At 53.1% G+C, this 19,828-nt stretch overlaps 1 protein-coding gene across 1 annotated transcript; it reads left to right on the top strand.

The window, feature by feature from the left end:
* Positions 1-1,634: 1,634 nt before the first annotated feature.
* Positions 1,635-16,080, top strand: RNASEL (ribonuclease L). Its single transcript, XM_056108157.1, has 6 exons — positions 1,635-3,069; positions 4,563-4,645; positions 6,745-6,950; positions 8,122-8,254; positions 10,816-10,967; positions 15,936-16,080. The coding sequence occupies exons 1-6, from the start codon at positions 1,635-1,637 to the stop codon at positions 16,078-16,080; spliced, it is 2,154 nt and encodes a 717-aa protein (XP_055964132.1).
* The last annotated feature ends 3,748 nt before the right edge of the window (positions 16,081-19,828 follow it).

The raw sequence follows: 19,828 nt of genomic DNA, 5'->3' as shown, positions 1-19,828 counted from the left end.
TTGCTTTATTTTATTTATTTATTTTGCTTTTTGGGTCCCACCCGGTGATGCTCAGGGGTTCCTCCTGGCTCTGCATTCAGGAATCACTCCTGGCGGTGCTCGGGGGACCCTAGGGGATGCTGGGAATCGAACCCGGGTCGGCCACGTGCAAGGCAAACGCCTTCCCCGCTGTGCTATTGCTCCAGCCCCAAGACTAAATTCTCTTATTTATTTTATTTTGTTATTTTACTTTTGGGGGGTTTGGGACCACACCTGGCAGTGCTCAGGGCTGACTCCTGGCTCTGCACTCAGGAATCACTCCTGGGAGGTGCTCGGGGGACCCTATGGGATGCCGGGGATCGAACCCGGGTTTGCCGTGTGCAAGGCAAATGCCCTCCCCGCTGTACTATCAGTCTGGTCTCTCTCATAGTCTTTAAAAAGTACATATAGTCCTAATCTTCTGCAGTGATTTTTCTATCTATGACAAATGTCTTTCAAAATAATTTCTTGCAGGGGCTGGAGCAATAGCACAGTGGGGAGGGCGTTTGCCTTGCACGTGGCCAACCCGGGTTCGATTCCCAGCATCCCATAGGGTCCCCTGAGCACTGCCAGGAGTGATTCCTGAGTACAGAGCCAGGAGTAACTCCTGTGCATTGCTGGGTGTGACCCCCCAAAGCAAAAATAAATAAATGAATAACTGCTTGCAGAACAAGTTTCTCAAACCTTCCTTCCTCATTTTGAAAAGCCACAATTCCAGGAGGTAAGTGCAGCAGCAAATACCATCCCCAACCTCAGCAAAGCAAGTAAAAAAATCCCATTAAAAGACACAAAATGGCACGCGGCTGACCCAGGTTCAATCCCCAGCATCCCATGGGGTCCCCTGAGCACCGCCAGGAGTAACTCCTGAGAGCAGAGCCAGGAGTAACACCTGTGCATCGCCAGGTGTGACCCAAAAAGCAAAAAAAGACACAAAATAGGCTGGAGCAAAGACAGCAGGGAGGGTGTTGGCCTGACACGCGGCCAACCTGGGTTCGATCCCCAGCATCCCATGGGATCCCCCGAGCACAGCCAGGAGTGATCCCCGAGTGCAGTGCCAGGAGTCAGCCCTGAGCATCACAAAAAAAAAAAAAATGAGATAGATCAGGGGCTGAGCTATAGCACAGCAGGGAGGGCGTTTGCCTTGCATGCGGCTGCCCCGGGTTCGATTCCCAGCATCCCCTAGGGTGCCCTGAGCACTGCCAGGAGTGATTCCTGAGTGCAGAGCCAGGTACGCCCTGACCATCACTAGCCCCCTCCAGAAAGAAATGAGACAGATCAGGAATTCTGAGCACAGCAGGGAGGGCATTTGCCTTGCACACGGCCGCCCCTGGTTCGATCCCCGGCATCCCCTAGGGTCCCCCAAGCACCGCCAGGAGTGATTTCTGAGTGCAGAGCCAGGAGTCAGCCCTGAGCATCGCGGTGTGACCCAAAACGCAAAATCACAGACGTCAACTCAGCCACCTTTTTTGCAGGGCTGGAGACCCCCTACCCCGCAGGACAATCACCCCCCCACCCCAGCTCACTCCCCTTCTGCCTCGAGGGGGAGGATTTTCCGTGATCCCACCCAGAGTTCGTTTCTCCTCTGCTTCTAGGCGGGAGACGCCGGTGCCCGGGTCATGTCCACGCGCGACGGCGGCGCGGGGGCCGCCGAGCACGCCCTGTTCAACGCCGTGTTGCAAGAGGACGTGGAGCAGGTGAAGCGGCTGCTGGAGGCGGGGGCGAGCGTCAACGCGCAGGAGGCGGAGGGCGGCTGGGCCCCCCTGCACGCGGCCGTGCAGAACTGCCACGAGGAACTGGTGCACCTGCTGCTGGCGCACGGCGCGGACCCGCTGCAGTGCAAACGGAACGGGGCGACCCCCTTCATCCTCGCGGGCATCATGGGCCACGTGGGGCTGCTGGACCTCTTCCTCTCCCGGGGCGCCCAGGTGGACGAGTGTGACCACAACGGCTTCACGGCGCTGGCCGAGGCGGCCACCTACGGCCACGTGGACGCGGTGCGCTTCCTGCACGCGCGCGGCGCCGACGTGAACCTGCGCCAGCGGAGCCGGGAGGAGCAGGCGAGGATGAGGAAGGGCGGGAGCACGGCGCTGATGCGCGCGGCCGAGCGCGGCCACGAGGCCACGGTGCGCGCGCTGCTGCTGGAACTGCACGCGGACGCGAGCGCGCGCGACAACTGTGGCCGCAACGCGCTCGTCTACGCGCTCCGGCACCGCGACGAGGCGCGCGTCCTGCGCATCGCGAGGCTCCTGCTGGCGCAGGGGGCGGACGTGAGGGTCCGCTGCGAGCGCGGCAAGACCCCCCTGCTGCTGGCCCTGGAGCAGAGGCACGAGCGCGTGGCCCAGATGCTCTTGGCGCAACCGGACATCGAGCTGGATGCCACCGACCGGGAACTGAATACGGCGCTGCTGGTGGCCGTGCGCTTGGAACTCAACGACGTGGTGGACCAGCTGTGCGCGCGCGGGGCCAACACCGACTGCGGGGACCTGGTGATGATGGCCAGGAGGAAGTACAACCGCGCGCTGGTGCAGATCCTCCGCCGGCACCGGGTCCGAGAAGATTTCCAGCTGCCCGCCGCGGACTGGAAACCCCAGAGCGCGCGCTGGGGGCGCGCCCTGACGCATCTCCACGGCACCTACCGGCCCCTGATCCGGGGCCTCAAGGTCTTCATCGACCGGGAGTACAAGATCGCCGACACCTCGGAGGGCGGCGTCTACCTGGGGTTCTACCAAGGGCGCGAGGTGGCCGTGAAGCGCTTCTACCAAGGCAGCGAGCCCGGGCAGCGGGAGGTGGCCTGTCTGCAGCGCCACCGCGAGCCCGGCCACCTGGTGACCTTCTATGAGAGCCAGGAGGACAGCGGCTGCGTCTTCGTGTGCCTGGCACTGTATGAGCACAGCCTGGAGGAGTACCTGCAGAAAGCCCCCGGCCAGGGCCCCGGCCAGGGGGAGGATGAGTTCGCCCGCTCCGTCTGCGCCTCTGTCTTCAAGGGGGTCTTGCAACTGCATCGCAGCGGCTACGCGCACCAGGACCTGCACCCGAGCAATGTCTTACTAGGTGAGTCCCCCGGAAATCCCAGGCAAAGTGCTCAGCCCGTGGACACGGAGAGGTCTAGAGGTCACATGGATGGTTGGGGCGGAGCCCTGAGACTGTAGTTAGGGCACCACGCAGATGCCAGGGAAAACACAGTTCAAGGCCCAGGCCCAGAATGCGGTTCTCCACAAGACGCATCTGCGGGAACTGCATTTTTGTGGTTGTTTGGGGGCCACAGCTGGCGATGCTCAGGGCTGACTCCTGGCTCTGCACGCAGCGATCACTCCTGGCGGTGCTGGGGATCGAACCCGGGTGGGCCACGTGCAAGGCAAACCCCTCCCCGCTGTGCTGTCGCCCCAGCCCTGTTCTTTTTTTTTTTTTTAAAGAATGAACTTGGAACTGAGAGCAAAAATAAAAAAGGACGTCTGACAGGGAAAAAAATCTCAGAGACACTAACCAGATGAAGAATGAGGCTTAAGGGGCTGGAGCAATCGCACAGCAGGGAGGGCATTTGCCTTGCACGCAGCCGACCCAGGTTCGATTCCCAGCATCCCCTAGGGTCCCCCGAGCACCGTCAGGAGTGATCCCTGAGTGCAGAGCTAGGAGTAACCCCTGAGCATCGCTGGATGTGACCCAAAAAAGCAAAAGAAAAAAAAATATGAGACTTAAAAAGGCTCAGAAGGGGCTGGAGCAATAGCATAGCAGGAAGGGTGTTAGCCTTGCTCACTGCCGACCCGGGTTCGATCCCTGGCAGCCCATAGGGTCCCCCGAACACCATCAGTAGTGATTCCTGAGTGCAGAGCCAGGAGGAAGCCCTGAGCATCTCCGGGTGTAACCTGAAAAGCAAAAAAGCAAACAAAGAAAACGTTTCCTGGGGCCAGAGTGATAGCACAGCAGAGAGGGCGTTGGCCTGGCACACGGCCAACCCGGGTTCGATTCCCGGCATCCCCTAGGGTCCTCCGAGCACCGCCAGGAGTGATCCCTGAGCACAGAGCCAGGAGTCAGCCCTGAGCATCGCTGGGTGTGGCCTCCCAAGCCAAGCAAACAACGGGAAAGACCCCACGGAGGGTGGGCGCGGGCTGGAGCAACAGCACAGGGGAAGGGCGTTTGCCAACCTGGATGACTCAGTCCCACACCTGAGCCCCGCCAGGAGTGAGCCCTGAGCACGGAGCAAACCAGGGGCACTGTTGGGTGTGGCTCCAGTACCCTCAGGCCCAGCCCCAAACAGAGAGGGCAAGACAAGGGGCCACCAAGCAGAAGGTCATGGGCGGCCGGTTGGTTGCCGTGAACCCACCTGCACCTCTTTGGCCAACTCTGCAGTGACTCACGCACGCTGGTTCTCACCCACCCCCAGCCCCTGGCCAGGGACAAATAGCACAGAGGTGGGTGTGCCTTGGCGGGTATCAGGTGAGTCAGCGCCTGGCTTTGAGGTGCAGAGAGCAGAGGTCAGAGGTCAGCCTGGTCTGACTCACCAGGCAGGAACGCGCCTCTCCAAGGCGGTCTCCCCCCTCCCTTAGATTCCAAGCGTGCCGCCTGGCTGGCCGATTTCGATAAGAGCACGGAGAAGGCGGGGGACGAGGAAATCCGGGCTGATCTGAAGGTAAGGTCGGTCGCAGGGAGGGAGACGCCTTTGTGCAAAGTCCGGCTGCCTGTCCTGCCCATGACCGCGCTCATTAGTGTATTTCCATTCCCGGCTTTCCTGCAGCCCGGACGAGCGCGCCTGTTGTTGTATTTTTGTATTGCGTTATTGTGTTTTTGTATTGTATTATTGTATTACCGTATTTCCTGCAGCCAGGTGGAGGGCACTCATTACCGTATTTTCTGCAGCCTGGAGGAGGGCACTCGTTACCGTATTTCCTGCAGCCTGGAGGAGGGCGCTCATTACCGTATTTCCTGCAGCCAGGTGGAGGGCACTCGTTACCGTATTTCCTGCAGCCTGGAGGAGGGCGCTCAGTATTGTATTTCCTGCAGCCTGGTGAAGGGCGCTCGTTACCGTATTTTTTATTTCCTACCGCCAGGTGGAGGGCGCCCGTTACCGTAATTCCTGCAGCCTGTTGAAGGGCTCTCATTACCGTAATTCCTGCAGCCTGGTGGAGGGCGTCCGTTACCGTATTTCTTGTTTCCTACAGCCTGGTGAAGGGCCCCCATTACCGTAATTCCTGCAGTCTGGTGGAGGTCACTCATTACCGTATTTCCTGCAGCATGGTGGAGGGCGCTCATTACCGTATTTCCTGCAGCATGGTGGAGGGCTCTCATTACTGTATTTCCTGCAGCCTGGTGAAAGGCGTCCGTTACCGTAATTCCTGCAGCCTGATGGAGGGCGCTCGTAACCGTAATTCGTGCAGCCTGGTGGAGGGCGCCTGTTACCGTATTTCTTATTTCCAGCAGCCTGGTGGAGGGAGCTCATTACCGTAATTCCTCCTGGTGGAGGGCGTACCTACTGTAACCAGGGAGGAAAAGGCTCACCTGTGTGTCTCGGCCTCACCCTTCCCGCCACAGACACTCGCGTTTTCTGGATTGCTGCAGCCTCTTCCTTTATTTCTGCATCTCGCTCTCTCTCCATGAACGAAATCCCGGTAGAACTGAGCTCCTGGGATGCCATCTCCTGCAATTCCTTCAGAATTCCCGGGGCTTGTATTTTCCTGCTGCATTCAAAGGGGCCCCAGCTCCTAACTTTTTTAAATTTTTCTGCTTCTTGGGTCACACCCGGCGATGCTCAGGGCTGACTCCCGGCTCTGCACTCAAGGATCACTCCTGGCGGTGCTCGGGGGACCCTATGGGATGCTGGGAATCGAACCCGGGTCGGCCGCGTGCTGCAGGGCAAATGCCCTCCCTGCTGAGCTATCACTCCAGCCCCAAGTCTTAAAATTTCTAAAGAAAGATGTTCATTCTTTGTGTTTGGAAAATAGGAAAGCATTTCGGGGCAATAGTTGAAGTTGTATGATATGGAATATAGTTTTGAAATTGTGTTAAAACCATGAAATGATGCATTTCTTTATTGCCAACTTTTAGTAGCTGATATTGATAGAGCCTATTACTCAGTGTTTTTGTCTTAAATCAGAGTAATTTTTTTAAGAATAGTGCAGCGGGTAGGGCGTTTGCCTTGCAGGCGGCCAACCCAGGTTCGATTCCTGGCATCCCATATGGTCTCCTAAGCACTGCCAGGGGTAATTCCTGAGTGCAGAGCCAGGAGTAACCCCTGTGCATCGGCGGGTGTGATCCAAAAAGCAAAAAATAAATAAATAAATAAATAAAGCAGGCCGTTAAAAAATGTTTTTCTCATTTTTTTCTTTTTGCAGTATTCACATGCATTATTAATTGCTTTTTGATTTTCTGCTTTCATTCACTTTTCACAATTTTGAGTGATTTATTAAGAAGCCAATATTGGGTTAGAAGTTAATTTTTTTTTGGAGGGGGAGGGATCACACCTGGCGATGCTCAGGGCTGACTCCTGGCTCTGCGCTCAGGAATTACTCCTGGCAGTGCTCGGGGGACCCTAGGGGATGCCGGGAATCGAACCCGGGTCGGCCACGTGCAAAGCAAACGCACTCCCCTCTGTGCTATCGCTCCAGCCCCCACCCCCACCCTCAGCTCCTAATGTTTGTGCCTCCCATGGCAGGAAGCTCCCCTGGAGGACCCTAGAGGCCAGGGGTCTGTGCCCGGCTGTGTCTGACAGGTCGTGCCTTGATCTTCCCGCAGGCTCTGGGGCTGCTGGTCTTGTACCTGGCCAGGAAGGGCGATGTCTCCTGGGAGAAATTGAAAGCTAAGAGCCAAGAGGAACAGGAAGCGCTTTGCCCAGATGCGGATAGTCTGGACCTTCTACAATGTTTGCTCCAACCCCAGGGCGAGGCCACGGAGCTCCTGCCTCAGCTTCTCGGGCACCCATTCTTCTGGAGCTGGGAGAAGTAAGTCAGTGGAAGCTGGCTCTTGGATCACAGGCTGCAGGCGGGGTGGACAGCAGGGTGGTCACTGGTCTCAGAGCGAAGAGATGACAGACAGTAAAGTATCATTATGCTTTTGACTTTTTTTTTTTTTTTTTTGCTTTTTGGGTCCCACCCGGTGATGCTCAGGGCTGACTCCCGGCTCTGCACTCAGGGATCACTCCTGGCAGTGTTCAGGGGACCCTAGGGGATGCTGGGAATCGAACCCGGGTCGGCCACGTGCCAGGCCAACACCCTCCCCATTGTACTATAGCTCCAGCCCCCGGGAGGGGAGAGAACACTTTTATTTAGACTCTTGAGTAAGAACTAGACAGCATTTTTATGGGGGGAACCACACCCCACTGTGCTCAGGGCTTGCTCCTAGCTCTGTGCTTAAGCTTATTCCTGGCTCTGCACTCAGGGATCACTCCTGGGACCCTATGGGATGCTGGGGATTGAACCCGGGTCGGCCGCGTGCCAGGCCAACGCCCTCCCCGCTGGGCTATTGCTCTGACCCATCTCTCTCTGTCTCTCTCTTTCCCCCTCTCCCCCAATCCCCCCGGGTGATGCTCAGGGGTTCCTCCTGGTCTTATACTCAGGGATCACTCCTGGCGGTGCTCGGGGGACCCTATGGGATGCTGGGAATCGAACCCGGGTCAGACGCGTGCAAGGCCAACGCCCTCCCTGCTGTGCTCTGGCCTCTCTAGTTTCTATTTTCCTTTTTTTTTGGGGGGTCCCACCCGGCGATGCTCAGGGCTGACTCCCGGCTCTGCACTCAGGGATCACTCCTGGTGGTGCTCGGGGGACCCTAGGGGATGCCGGGGACCGAACCCGGGTCGGCCTTGTGCAAGGCAAATGCCCTACCTGCTGTGCTATTGCCCAGATCCCTGGTTCATCACTCTTTATTGATTGATTGATTGGTTGATTGCTTTTTGGGTCCCACTGGGCAATGCTCAGGGCTGACTCCTGGCTCTGCACTCACGAATCACTCCTGGCGGTGCTCGGGGGACCCTTATGGGATGCCGGGGATCAAACCCGGGTCAACCACGTGCCAGGTCAATGACCACCCCGCTGTTCTATCGCTCCAGCCCCCCATGTACAATTTCTGGGAAGATAGGAAAGGTTCGAACAGTCACGTCCAATCTGTCTTTCTCAGGCGCTACAGGGCCCTCCGGGATGTAGGCAATGAATCTGACATCAAAGTCCAAAAACGTCAGAGTTTGCTTTTTGAGCTCTTGGAATCCGACACGTCCAGGCATTCCAGAAGTTTCGCCGAGTGGAATAAGAAGGTATGAGCGAGTCTGACAGTCAAGAGGTGGCTGAGTTAGGTTAGCTCTCCTCACTCTTCTCCTGCTGTTGGCCTGGCCAGTGAAGACTCAGAGAGGGGCTCACCCTTCCTGTGCTCTGGGGCCCCTCTCTCTACTTATTTATTTTGCTTTTGGGTCCCACCCGGCGATGCTCAGGGCTGACTCCTGGCTCTGCACTCAGGAATCACTCCTGGCGGTGCTCGGGGGACCCTATGGGATGCCAGGGATCGAACCCGGGTCGGCCGCGTGCAAGGCCAATGCCCTCCCCGCTGTGCTATATCGCTCCAGCCCCTGGGCCCCAAATTTTTAATGCTTCATAGATGATAAGTTTACAGCTTTGAGGCTGCAGTATGGGGTGCAGAGACTGTACAAAGGTCAAAGGCAAGCATCACGGGGCTGAGGCTGTGACCCTGGTTCAAATCCTGGTTCAAGACACTGAGGACTTTCCAGTGTTGCCCCAAATAAAAAAGTTTAAAATTAAAAAAAAAATAGGGGCTGAAGTGATGGAACAGCGGGTAGGGCGTTTGCCTTGCACGCGGTCGACCCGGGTTCGATTCCCAGCATCCCATAGGGTCCCCTGAGCACTGCCAGGAGTGATTCCTGAGTGCAAAGCCAGGAGTAACCCCTGAGCATCGCCAGGTATGACCGGCAAAGGAAAAAAAATTGTGGAAAAATAAAATAAAATAAAGGTTCATCTCTGCTAAAAATAAATAAATAAATAAATAAATAAAATTAAATAAAAAATATATACACACATATACATGTCTATACATACATGTATACATACACATATTTATCACTGTCACCGTCACTGTCCTCCGGTTGTTCATCGATTTTGCTCGAGCGGGCACCAGTCACGTCTCACAACAAATTGTGAGACTTGTTACTGTTTTTTTTGCATATCGAATACGTCAAGGGGAGCTTGCCAGGCTCTGCCATGCGGGCGGGATACTCGCGGTAGCTTGCCGAGATCTCCGAGAGGGGCAGAGGAATCGAACTCAGGTCAGCCACATCGGCTGCGTGCAAGGCAAACGCCCTACCCGCTGTGCTATTGCTTCAGCCCAGACCATATGTATATAGATGCATATATACATATAGATGTGTATACATACACATATATACATCTACACATATGTATATGTGGGTATATATGTGTGTATGTATATATACATGTATGGATGTGTGTATATACAGAATATGTATACAGTATACTTTATATATACATATATATTCTGTATGTATGTATGTATGTGTATATATATCTACAGTATACTGTATATATATTCTATGAACACACACACACACATAGATATGTATATCCCGCCTACATGGCAGAGCCTAACAAGCTTCCCATGGCGTATTCGATATGCCAAAAACAGGAACAATAACGGGTCTCATTCCCCTGACCCTGAAAGAGCCTCCAATGTGGCACCGTTGGGAAGGACGAGTAAGGAGAGGCTGCTAAAATCTCAGGGCTGGGACGAATGGAGACATTACTGGTGCCTGCTTGAGTAAACTGATGAACAACGGGATGACAGTGATACAGTGATATATCATGATCATGATCATCCTGTTGTTCGTCGATTTTCCTCAAGCAGGCACCAGTAACGTCTCCTTCTTCCTAGTCCTGAGATTTTAAAAGAGCCATTTCAAGGCTCTTTCAGGATTAGGAGAATGAGTCCCATCATTGTTACTGGTATTTGGCATATTGGGTACAACACGGGAAGTTTGCCAGACTCTGCCATGCGGGCACGATACTTTTGGTAGCCTGCCAGGTTCTCCAAAGGAAAAAAGAGATAATAAGATGTCGCGTGGCCACAAATGCGGCCGTGCGCTTCTGGGAGGTAGGTTTTACAGTCTCTGCGTCTTGGCCGTTGATGGGACCAACCTGGCGCTGGCAGCAGCTGGTGGGTGTGATGCCTACTGGAAGATGGGGGGTCTGGGTGGAGAAGGCCCAGTCTCAATCCGAGTAGGCTTAGAGACCTCAGCCCTGGGACCCGCATGCCTGGATTTCTCTGCCAGTTCTTTCATGCATGAGGCCCGTCCGGACATGTGGAGAGTGGTCCCAGCATGGCCGTGGCTGGTTCCAGAGGTCCTCAGCTGCTGGGGCTCTGCTTGGGGAGGGGGGGGGAGAGAAACTCAACCCTCCCCTCTCCAAGGGGCCCTGGTGAGGACGGCCAGGCACGGGGGCAGGAGACTCTGCGCTGTTCTTCTCCAGGAGCTGGGTTTTATAGTCTCTGCGTCTTGGCCGTTGATATATATATATATATATATATATATATATATATATTTCTACCAGAGATATAGTACAGTGGGTAGGGCATTTGTCTTGCACACGGCTGACCCAGTTTTATTCCCTTGCATCCCATATGGTCCCCAAGTACTGCCAGGAGTGATCCCGGAGCACAGAGCCAGAAGTAACCCCTGAACATCACCGGGTGTGACCCAAAACACACACATACACACACACACAAAATGTGTTCATGTGCGTTTAAATTCTTTGTTTAAACCACTGGTCCTTCATTTCTCCGTGTTATGTTTAGATTGATGAACCCGTTATGAAGAAAATGGAAGAATTTTATAAAAGAAATTCTAAAAGGAAGAAGAAGTGCCCACATTACGAGAACACCGTGGTAGGTCTTCTGAAGTTCATACGGAACATTGGCGCGCACGTTGATGACAAAGTGAATGAAGAGTGAGTGTTATTTTCCCTTGTTCTTCCAGCAGAAAAGAAGGATTAAGACAGTCAATTTTATTTATTTATTTATTTATTTTGCTTTTTGGGTCACCCGGCGATGCTCAGGGGTTCCTCCTGGCTCTGCACTCAGGAATTACTCCTGGTGGTGCTTGGGGGACCCTATGGGATGCCGGGGATCAAACCCGGGTCGGCTGCGTGCAAGGCAAACATCCTCCCCGCTGTGCTATCGCTCCAGCCCCAAGACAGTCAATTTTAAATTTGTCTGCTATTTGGTGATAATAAGGGGGAAAAAAAAACAGTGTGGTGGGGTCAGGGAGTTGTGGGGTTTGGGCTACCCCATGTGATATTCAGGGGCCACTCTTGGCTCTGTGCTCAGGGGTCCCCCCAGTGGTGCTCAGGCAACAGAGGGCAGAGTCAGAGATCGAATTGGGGTTCACCAAGTATAAAGCAGGAAGCTTGATCCATGAACTATCTCTCTGGCCCTGGGAAAGGCATTTTTTTCTTTTTGGGTCACACCCAGCGATGCACAGGGGTTACTCCTCCCTCTGCACTCAGAAGTTACTCCTGGCAGTGCTCAGGGGACCATATGGGATGCTGGGAATCGAACCCGGGTTGGCCACGTGCAAGGCAAATACCCTCCCCACTGTGCTATCGCTCCAGCCCCGGGAAAGGCATTTTGATGAAAGAAAATCCATTCTTTGCCCACGTTTGGAAGAGGGACATGAAGGGTCTTACAGGGAGCAAAAGGGCAGACTAGGCAGCTTTCATCTTCTTCTTCTTCTTGCCTGTGGGGTCATTGAATACCATGTCATTGAACACCTAAAGTCAAAGATTGCTGAGTCACTGTGTGTGAATCATTGGGAGTCAGTGAATGCTGGGTCACCGAATGCTGAGTCATCTGATGTGGAGTCACGGAATGTGAGTGGTTGGATGCGGAGTCATCGAATGTGAGTCACTGAATGCTGAGTCACTGGGTGCTGAGGGTGAATGGAGTGTGAATCATTGGATGCAGAGTCACTGCATGTGAATCACAGGATGCTGAGTCACTGCATGCGAGCCACTGAGTGCGAATCATTAAATGTGAGTCACCAAATGCAGAGTCACTGCATGCTGAGTCATTGGAGGATGAGTCAATGGAATCATTGAGTGCTGAGTCATCGAATGTGAGGTGTTGAGTCATGGACTGTGAATCATTGGATGCTGAGTCATTGAATGTGAGTCACTGGGCGCTGAGTCATGGAGTGTGAATCACTGTGAAGCATTGGATGCCAGGTCATAGCATGTGAGTCCCTGAATGCTGAGTCATCGAGTCTGAATCGTTGAATGCTGAATCATGGGCGTGCGTCACAGGACGCTGAGTCACTGCATGCGAGCCACTGAGTGCGAATCATTACATGTGAGTCACCAAATGCTGAGTCACTGCATGCTGAGTCATTGGAGGTTGAGTCAATGGAATCATTGAGTGCTGAGTTATTGAATGTGAGGTGCTGAGTCATGGACTGTGGATCATTGGATGCTGAGTCATCAGATGTGAGTCATTGAATGCTGAGTCATCTGATGCTGAGTCATGGAGTCTGAATCGTTGAATGCTGAGTCATGGACGTGCATCATAGGATGCTGAGTGCGAATCATTACATGTGAGCCACCAAATGCTAGAGTCACTGCATGCTGAGTCATCGGGTTAGGAGTCAACGGAATCATTGAGTGCTGAGTCATCCAGTGTGAGGTGCTGAGTCATGGAGTGTGAATCATTGGATGCTGAGTCATTGAATGTGAGTCACTGGGCGCTGAGTCATGGTGTGTGAATCACTGTGAAGCATTGGGTGCCGGGTCATCGCATGTGAGTCCCTGAATGCTGAGTCATCCGATGCTGAGTCATGGAGTCTGAATCGTTGAATGCTGAGTCACGGACGCGCATCACAGGATGCTGAGTCGCTGCATGCGAGCCACTGAGTGTGAATCATTACGTGTGAGTCATTGGGTGAGGAGTCAACGGAATCATTGAGTGCTGAGTCATCGAATGTGAGGTGCTGAGTCATGGACTATGAATAATTGGATGCTGAGTCATCAGATGTGAGTCACGGAGTGTGAATCATTGGGTGCTGAGTCATGGACATGAGTCACAGGACGCTGAGTGCGAATCATTAAATGTGAGCCACCAAATGCTGAGTCACTGCATGCTGAGTCATTGGAGGATGAATCAATGGAACCATTGAGTGCTGAGTCATCAAATATGAGTCATCAGGTGCTGAGTCATGGACTGTGAATCATTGGATGGTGAGTCATTGAATGTGAGTCACTGAGTGCTGAGTCACTGGGTGCTGAGTCATGGAGTGTGAATCACTGCGAAGCATTGGAGGCCGGTTCATCGCATGTGAGTCCCTGAGTGCTGAGTCATCTGATGTTGAGTCATGGAGTCTGAATCGTTGAATGCTGAGTCACGGACGCGCATCACAGGACGCTGAGTCGCTGCATGCGAGCCACTGTGAATCATTACATGTGAGCCACCAAACGCCGAGTCACTGCATGCTGAGTCATCGGGTGGGGAGTCAACGGAATCACTGAGTGCTGAGTCATCCAATTGTGAGGTGCTGAGTCACGAAGTGTGAATCATTGGATGCTGAGTCATGGATGTGACTCACAGGATGCTGAGTCGCTGAAGACAATAGCTTTGTATGCGAAGCAATTTGGGGTTCTGAGTGCTTCGTCAGGCAAAGAGAGCCATTTATTTATTGACTCAGCACTTTTTTTTAAATAATTTTTATTTAGTGAGACACCGATAGGTACAGTTGTAGACTTACAAGTTTTTGTGCTTGGGTTTCAATTATACAATGATCAAACACCCATCCCTCCACCAGTGCCCATTTCCCACCACCACGGATCCCAGTATCCCTCCCACCCCCCATCCCCCCCATCCCACCCTGCCTCTGTGGCGGGGCATTCCCTTTTGTTATCTCTCTCCTTTTGGGTGTTGGGGTTTGCAAAAGAGGCATTGAGTGGCAATCATGTTTGGTCTATAGTCTACTCTCAGCATGCTTCTCCCATCCTGGGAGGATCCTCCCAGCACCCTTTATTTGGTGCTCCCTTTTCTATCTGAGCTGCCTTTTCCCCCTAGCATGTGTGGCTGGCCTCCAACTCATGGAGCAAAATTCCTGGTACTAATCTCGGCCACTCTTGGGTGTTAGTCTCCTATTTTGTTACTTTATGTTCCCCAGATGAATGCAATCTTTCTATGTCTGTCCCTCTCTTTCTGACTCATTTCACTTAATATGATACTTTCCATGTAGTATCACTTGTATGTAAATTTCATAACTTCATCTTTTCTAACTGCTACACAGCGGGTAGGGCGTTTGCCTTGCACGCAGCCAACACGGCCGACCCGAGTTCGATTCCTCCGCCCCTCTCAGAGTGCCCAGCAAGCTACCGAGAGTATTCGATATGCCAGACACAGTAACAACAAAGTCTCCAATGGAGACGTTACTGGGCCCGCTCGAGCAAATCGATGATCAACGGGAGGGCCTTTTACCTTTTACATAGTACTCCATTGTGTAAATGTACCAGAGTTTCTTTAACCAGTCATCTGTTCTCGGGCACTCAGGTTTTTTTTCCAGATTCTGGCTATTGTAAAGAGTGCTGCAATGAACAAACAAGTGCAGATGTCACTTCGACTATACCTTTTTGCCTCTCTGGGATATATTCCCAGGTTAACTCAGCATTTTTTGGGGGTAGGAGTAAGGTGCACACCTGGCCACGCTCAGGGCTAGCTCCTGCTCTTTTAGGAATCACTCTTGGCAGGACTCAGGGGTCCCTATGCGGGGTTGGGGGTAGAACCCGGGTCAGCTGGGTACCAAACAAGCGCCTTACACACTGCACGATTTTCCAGCCCATTAATTCATCTTCTGTTGCTGGAAATATCAGTGACCACCTCTTGCCCACCCACAAGATTTCAGATTCAAGATTTCACAGTTTTCATGGCGCTTCAGAACTTGGAGGAAGGGGGTTGTGGGATTGTTGTATTTCCATGTGAAAGGGCTAGGAAGATAGTCCAGGGGTCAGTTAGGGTCCCAGTGCAGGTTGGACCTCTAGGCATGGCTGGGGGTGGGCCTTGTTGCCCAGAGGCACTGCAGGGCTGGAGCTCATTCCTGCTAGTAGTTTTGCTGGAAAATTCTCAGCCCCTTGCCCCTGAGAACTGCCTCCCACCTAAGGTGAAGGGCAGATTCCACGCCAGTAGTTGAGTTTTTTTTTTTTTTTAGAAACCAATTTCTTTTTTTTTTTTTGGGGGTCACACCCAGCAATGTTCAGGGATTACTCCTGGCTTTGCACTCAGGAATTACTCCTGGCGGTGCTTGGGGGACCATATGGGATGCCGGGGATCAAACCCGGATCGGCTGCATGCAAGGCAAACACCCTACCCACTGTGCTATCACTCTGGCCCTCCACAATTTTTTTTTTAAATTGCATCACTTGAGGGGCTGGAGCGATAGCACAGGAGGTAGGGCGTTTGCCTTGCACGTGGCCGACCTGAGTTCGATTCCCAGCATCCCATATGGTCCCCTGAGCACCGCCCGGAGGAGTAATTTCTGAGTGCAGAGCCAGGAATAACCCCTGTGCATTGCCGGGTGTGACCCAAAAAGAAAAAAAAATTCAAACCTTTGGGGCTGGAGCAATAGCAACAGCGGGTAGGGCGTTTGCCTTGCACGTGGCCAACATGGGTTCGATTCCCAGCATCCCATATGGTCCCCCAAGCACCGCCAGAGACATCTCTGGGTTCCAGAGACATCTCTGTAGGGCACTGATCCATTTTGGGATTTAGTTGGGAGTCTCTGGGCCAGGGCTGTTGGTGCGTTAAGATGACAACCGGAGAGGAAGCGTTGTGGACCCCAGTGAGAGATCTCTGGGCCCTACCTAGGCCGCAGGAAAGCAGGGAGAAGGTATCCAAGGGTGACCACTTCCGTTTCCTTTCAGCATGAAATCCATCATTGGAGAGCCATCCCACTACTTCCAGAAGAAATTCCCGGATCTGTTCATCTACGTCTACCGGAAGCTGAGGGACGAACCTTATAACCAGCACTTTGAGAAAAATTCGCCAGCCCAACCAGCCTCTGGGTGATGGACTTGGGCCAGCAGTGGGATGGGACGCGGTGGGGGGGTCGGGGACCGTCCCCAAACCCATCCCGGCCACTTGTCACTTTCCAGGGGGGTCTCGTGAGGGGGGCATTTGGGCAGGTGCTGTATTGGCTCCTGCCATAGACCTACCCACTCCAATTTTTAATTTTTTTTTTTTACTTTTTGGGTCACACCCGGCGATGCTCAGGGCTGACTCCTGGCTCTGTGCTCAGGAATCTCTCCTGGCGGTGCTCGGGGGACCCTATGGGATACCCAGGATTGATTGAACCACATCAGATGCGTGCAAGGCAAATGCCCTACCCACTGTGCTATCGCTCCAACTTCCTTCCTTCCTTCCTTTCTTTCTTTTTCTTTCTTTTTCCTTCCTTCCTTCCTTCCTTCCTTCCTTCCTTCCTTTCTTCCTTCCTGTCCCTTGCTTTTTTCCTTTTTTTTTTTTTTTTTTGCTTTTTGGGTCACACCCGGCGATGCTCAGGGCTGACTCCTGGCTCTGCGCTCAGGAATCTCTCCCGGCGGTGCTCGAGGGACCCTATGGGATGCCGGGGATCGAACCCGGGTTGGCCGCATGCAAGGCAAACACCCTACTCACTGTGTTATCACTCCAGCCCCCCCAATTCCACGTTTTTGTGACAAATACACTTGCACTTAGATTCTCCTTGTCCCTTAGATGGGGAACGTTTAGTGACCAGATGAGGGGGACTGGAAGGACCCCACTTGTCAATGCACTAAATGTCCATCGAATACCTGGCTGAACACTCAGGACCCGAGTGTCATTATTGGTGATGTCACCTGAAATGAAAGCTTGCAAGATGGGGGGGGGGCTCATGCACTCTTTCTGAACTGCAGAATTTTTTTTTTTTTTGCTTTTTGGGTCACACCCGGCGATGCACAGGGGTTACTCCTGGCTCACGCACTCAGGAATTACTCCTGGCGGTGCTCGGGGGACCATATGGGATGCTGGGAATCGAACCCGGGTCGGCTGCGTGCAAGGCAAACACCCTCCCCGCTGTGCTATTGCTCCAGCCCCTGAGATTGTTTTCTGTGACCGGGGGGAGTTGGGCAGTGCCTTGTGATGCTTCAAGGTCAGCTTTGCCAGGGGTTCCACATTCTTTTTCTTTCTTTCTTTTTTTTTTTTGCTTTTTGGGTCAGCACTTGTGTGAGTCAAAACTGGAACCAGGTATAACTAGGCAGTTATTTGTAGTAAGTTTTCTTTCGTAAGTCTCTCTGGTCTCTTTGCTGAAATGGTATATTCTGCTGTTTGTAAGAAGTCTGATGTACGTTTCTTTAAGTTGATTTTGTAAATTCAGTGGGGAAGATTCTTTTTCTGGTTTTTGGGCCACACCGATGGTGCAGCTCAGGGCTTACCTACTCTTGGCTGAGCTCTCAGGGGTCACTCCTGGTGGGGATCGAGGGACCAGATGGGTTCCAGAGATTGAACCCAAGTCAGTAGTATACAGAGCAAAGCACTTTACCTGTTGTATTACCTCTTTGGCCCGTGTCTTGTGAATTTTCAACTTGTCATTTGATGTGCTTAAAAGCTTTTAATATTAAGAGCATTTTGCCTTTGGTTGATGTTCCGATTACACCATGGAACTTCCTAGGGCTGGAGCGATAGCACAGTGGTAGGGCGTTTGCCTTGCATGCGGCCAACATGGCCAACTGGAGTTCGATTCCTCCGTCCCTCTTGGAGAACCCGGCAAGCTACCGAGAATATCTCGCCCGCACGGCAAAGCCTGGCAAGCTCCCCATGACCTATTCGAGATGCCAAACACAGTCACAACAAGTCTCACAATGTTACTGGGCCTGCTCGAGCAAATCGATGAACAACGAGAGGACAGGACATTGCTACAGTGCTTTTTGGGTCACACTCAGCAATGCACAGGGGTTCCTCCTGGCTCTGCACTCAAGAATCACTCCTGGTGGTGCTCGGGGGACCCTATGGGATGCCGGGGATCAATCCCAGGTCGGCCAGGTGCCAGCAAACGCCCTCCCCGCTGTGCTACGGCTCCGGGCCCCTACAGATATTTTTAATTTGTTTGTTTACTGCAAGCGTGGTGATGTTTAAATAGGGAGTGAATCCATTCATCCTCAGGGACGAACATTAACCTTGTAGTTCTATGGTGCTTTAGAGCCTATCCGGAGCCCTTGTGTCAATCACGTTGTAATGAATAAATGATGGTTCTTTTCCAACGTTCGAACTGATTTCTTTTTCTTTACCTTTGGTTTTGGGCCCATGACTTTGCTCAGGGTTTACTCCTGACTCTGTGCTCAGGGATCACTCCTGGTAGTTTTGCTGAGGGCAACATATGGGGTGCCAGGACTCAAAAACATAACGCATATACATTTTTTTGCGTTTTTTTTTGGGGGGGGTCACACCCAGTGATGCACAGGGGTTCCTCCTGGCTCATGCACTCAGGAATTACTCCTGGCAGTGCTCGGGGGATCCTATGGGATGCTGGAAATCGAACCCAGGTCGGCCGCATGCAAGGCAAATGCCCTCCCCACTGTGCTATTGCTCCAGCCCATCAAAAATAATGCATATACTATTTTTTTTGACTTTTTGGGTCACACCCAGCCGATGTTCAGGGGTTACTCCTGGCTCTGCACTCAGGAATCACTCCTGGCGGTGCTTGGGGACCCTAGGGGATGCCGGGGATCGAACACAGGTTGGCCGCATGCAAGGCAAACGCCCTCCCCACTGTGCTATTGCTCCAGCCCATCAAAAATAATGCATATACTATTTTTTTTGGCTTTTTGGGTCACACCCAGCCGATGTTCAGGGGTTACTCCTGGCTCTGCACTCAGGAATCACTCCTGGCGGTGCTTGGGGACCCTAGGGGATGCCGGGGATCGAACACAGGTTGGCCGCGTGCAAGGCAAACGCCCTCCCCACTGTGCTATCGCTCCAGCCCCCCCCCCCCTTTTTTAAGAAGACAGGAGATCCCCTGGGCTGTGAATAGAGACACATTTTATTCTCACTAACAGTGCGGATGGAGGGGGAGGGGTTGACAGGCACCCCAAGATGCAACACACCAACAGCCCCTTCCTCTGCAGCAGTGAGCCTAGGCTGGGCAGGGACCACTCACACCGTGACCCGGAAGTGCTTTCACCCTTCTGGGCCAAGAGGGAAAGTTTCCAGGCGGTCACTCCTGGCTCTGGGGACCCACAGGCTGCTGACGGCACATCTTCCCCAGGTCTCTCTCTCCACCTTTCACTCTGGAACAAGCCACCGGAGCTTCCTAATGTAAAAAAAAAGTGGGGCACAGGGGCTGGAGCGATAGCACAGCGGGGAGGGTGTTGGCCTGACACGCGGCCAACCCGGGTTCGATCCCCGGCATCCCATCGGGTCCCCCGAGCACTGCCAGGAGTGATTCCTGAGTGCAGAGCCGGGAGTCAGCCCTGAGCATTGCCAGTGTGGTCCCTGCATAAAATAAAACAAAACCAAAAACTAAAAAGAAGAGTAAAATCATGGGGCTGGAGCGATAGCACAGCGGGTAGGGCATTTGCCTTGCACGCAGCCAAAATGGCCAACCCGGGTTCGATTCCCAGCATCCCATAGGGTCCCCCAAGCACCGCTAGGAGTAATTCCTGAGTGCATGAGCCAGCAGTAACCCCTGTGCGTCACCGGGTGTGACCCAAAAAGAAAAAAAAAAAGGAAGATTAAAATCAAACAAGGAAGCAAGTAGGTGAGCATCGCTAAGACCAGGCAAGGTGCTGTGTTAAGTTGCTGGAGG

The sequence above is a fragment of the Sorex fumeus genome, unplaced genomic scaffold (assembly GCF_029834395.1).
Source record: "Sorex fumeus unplaced genomic scaffold, SorFum_2.1 ptg000195l, whole genome shotgun sequence".
NCBI lineage: Eukaryota > Metazoa > Chordata > Mammalia > Eulipotyphla > Soricidae > Sorex > Sorex fumeus.
The sequence above is the reverse complement of the archived record's forward strand: the minus strand, read 5'-3'. Positions and strand labels throughout refer to the sequence as shown.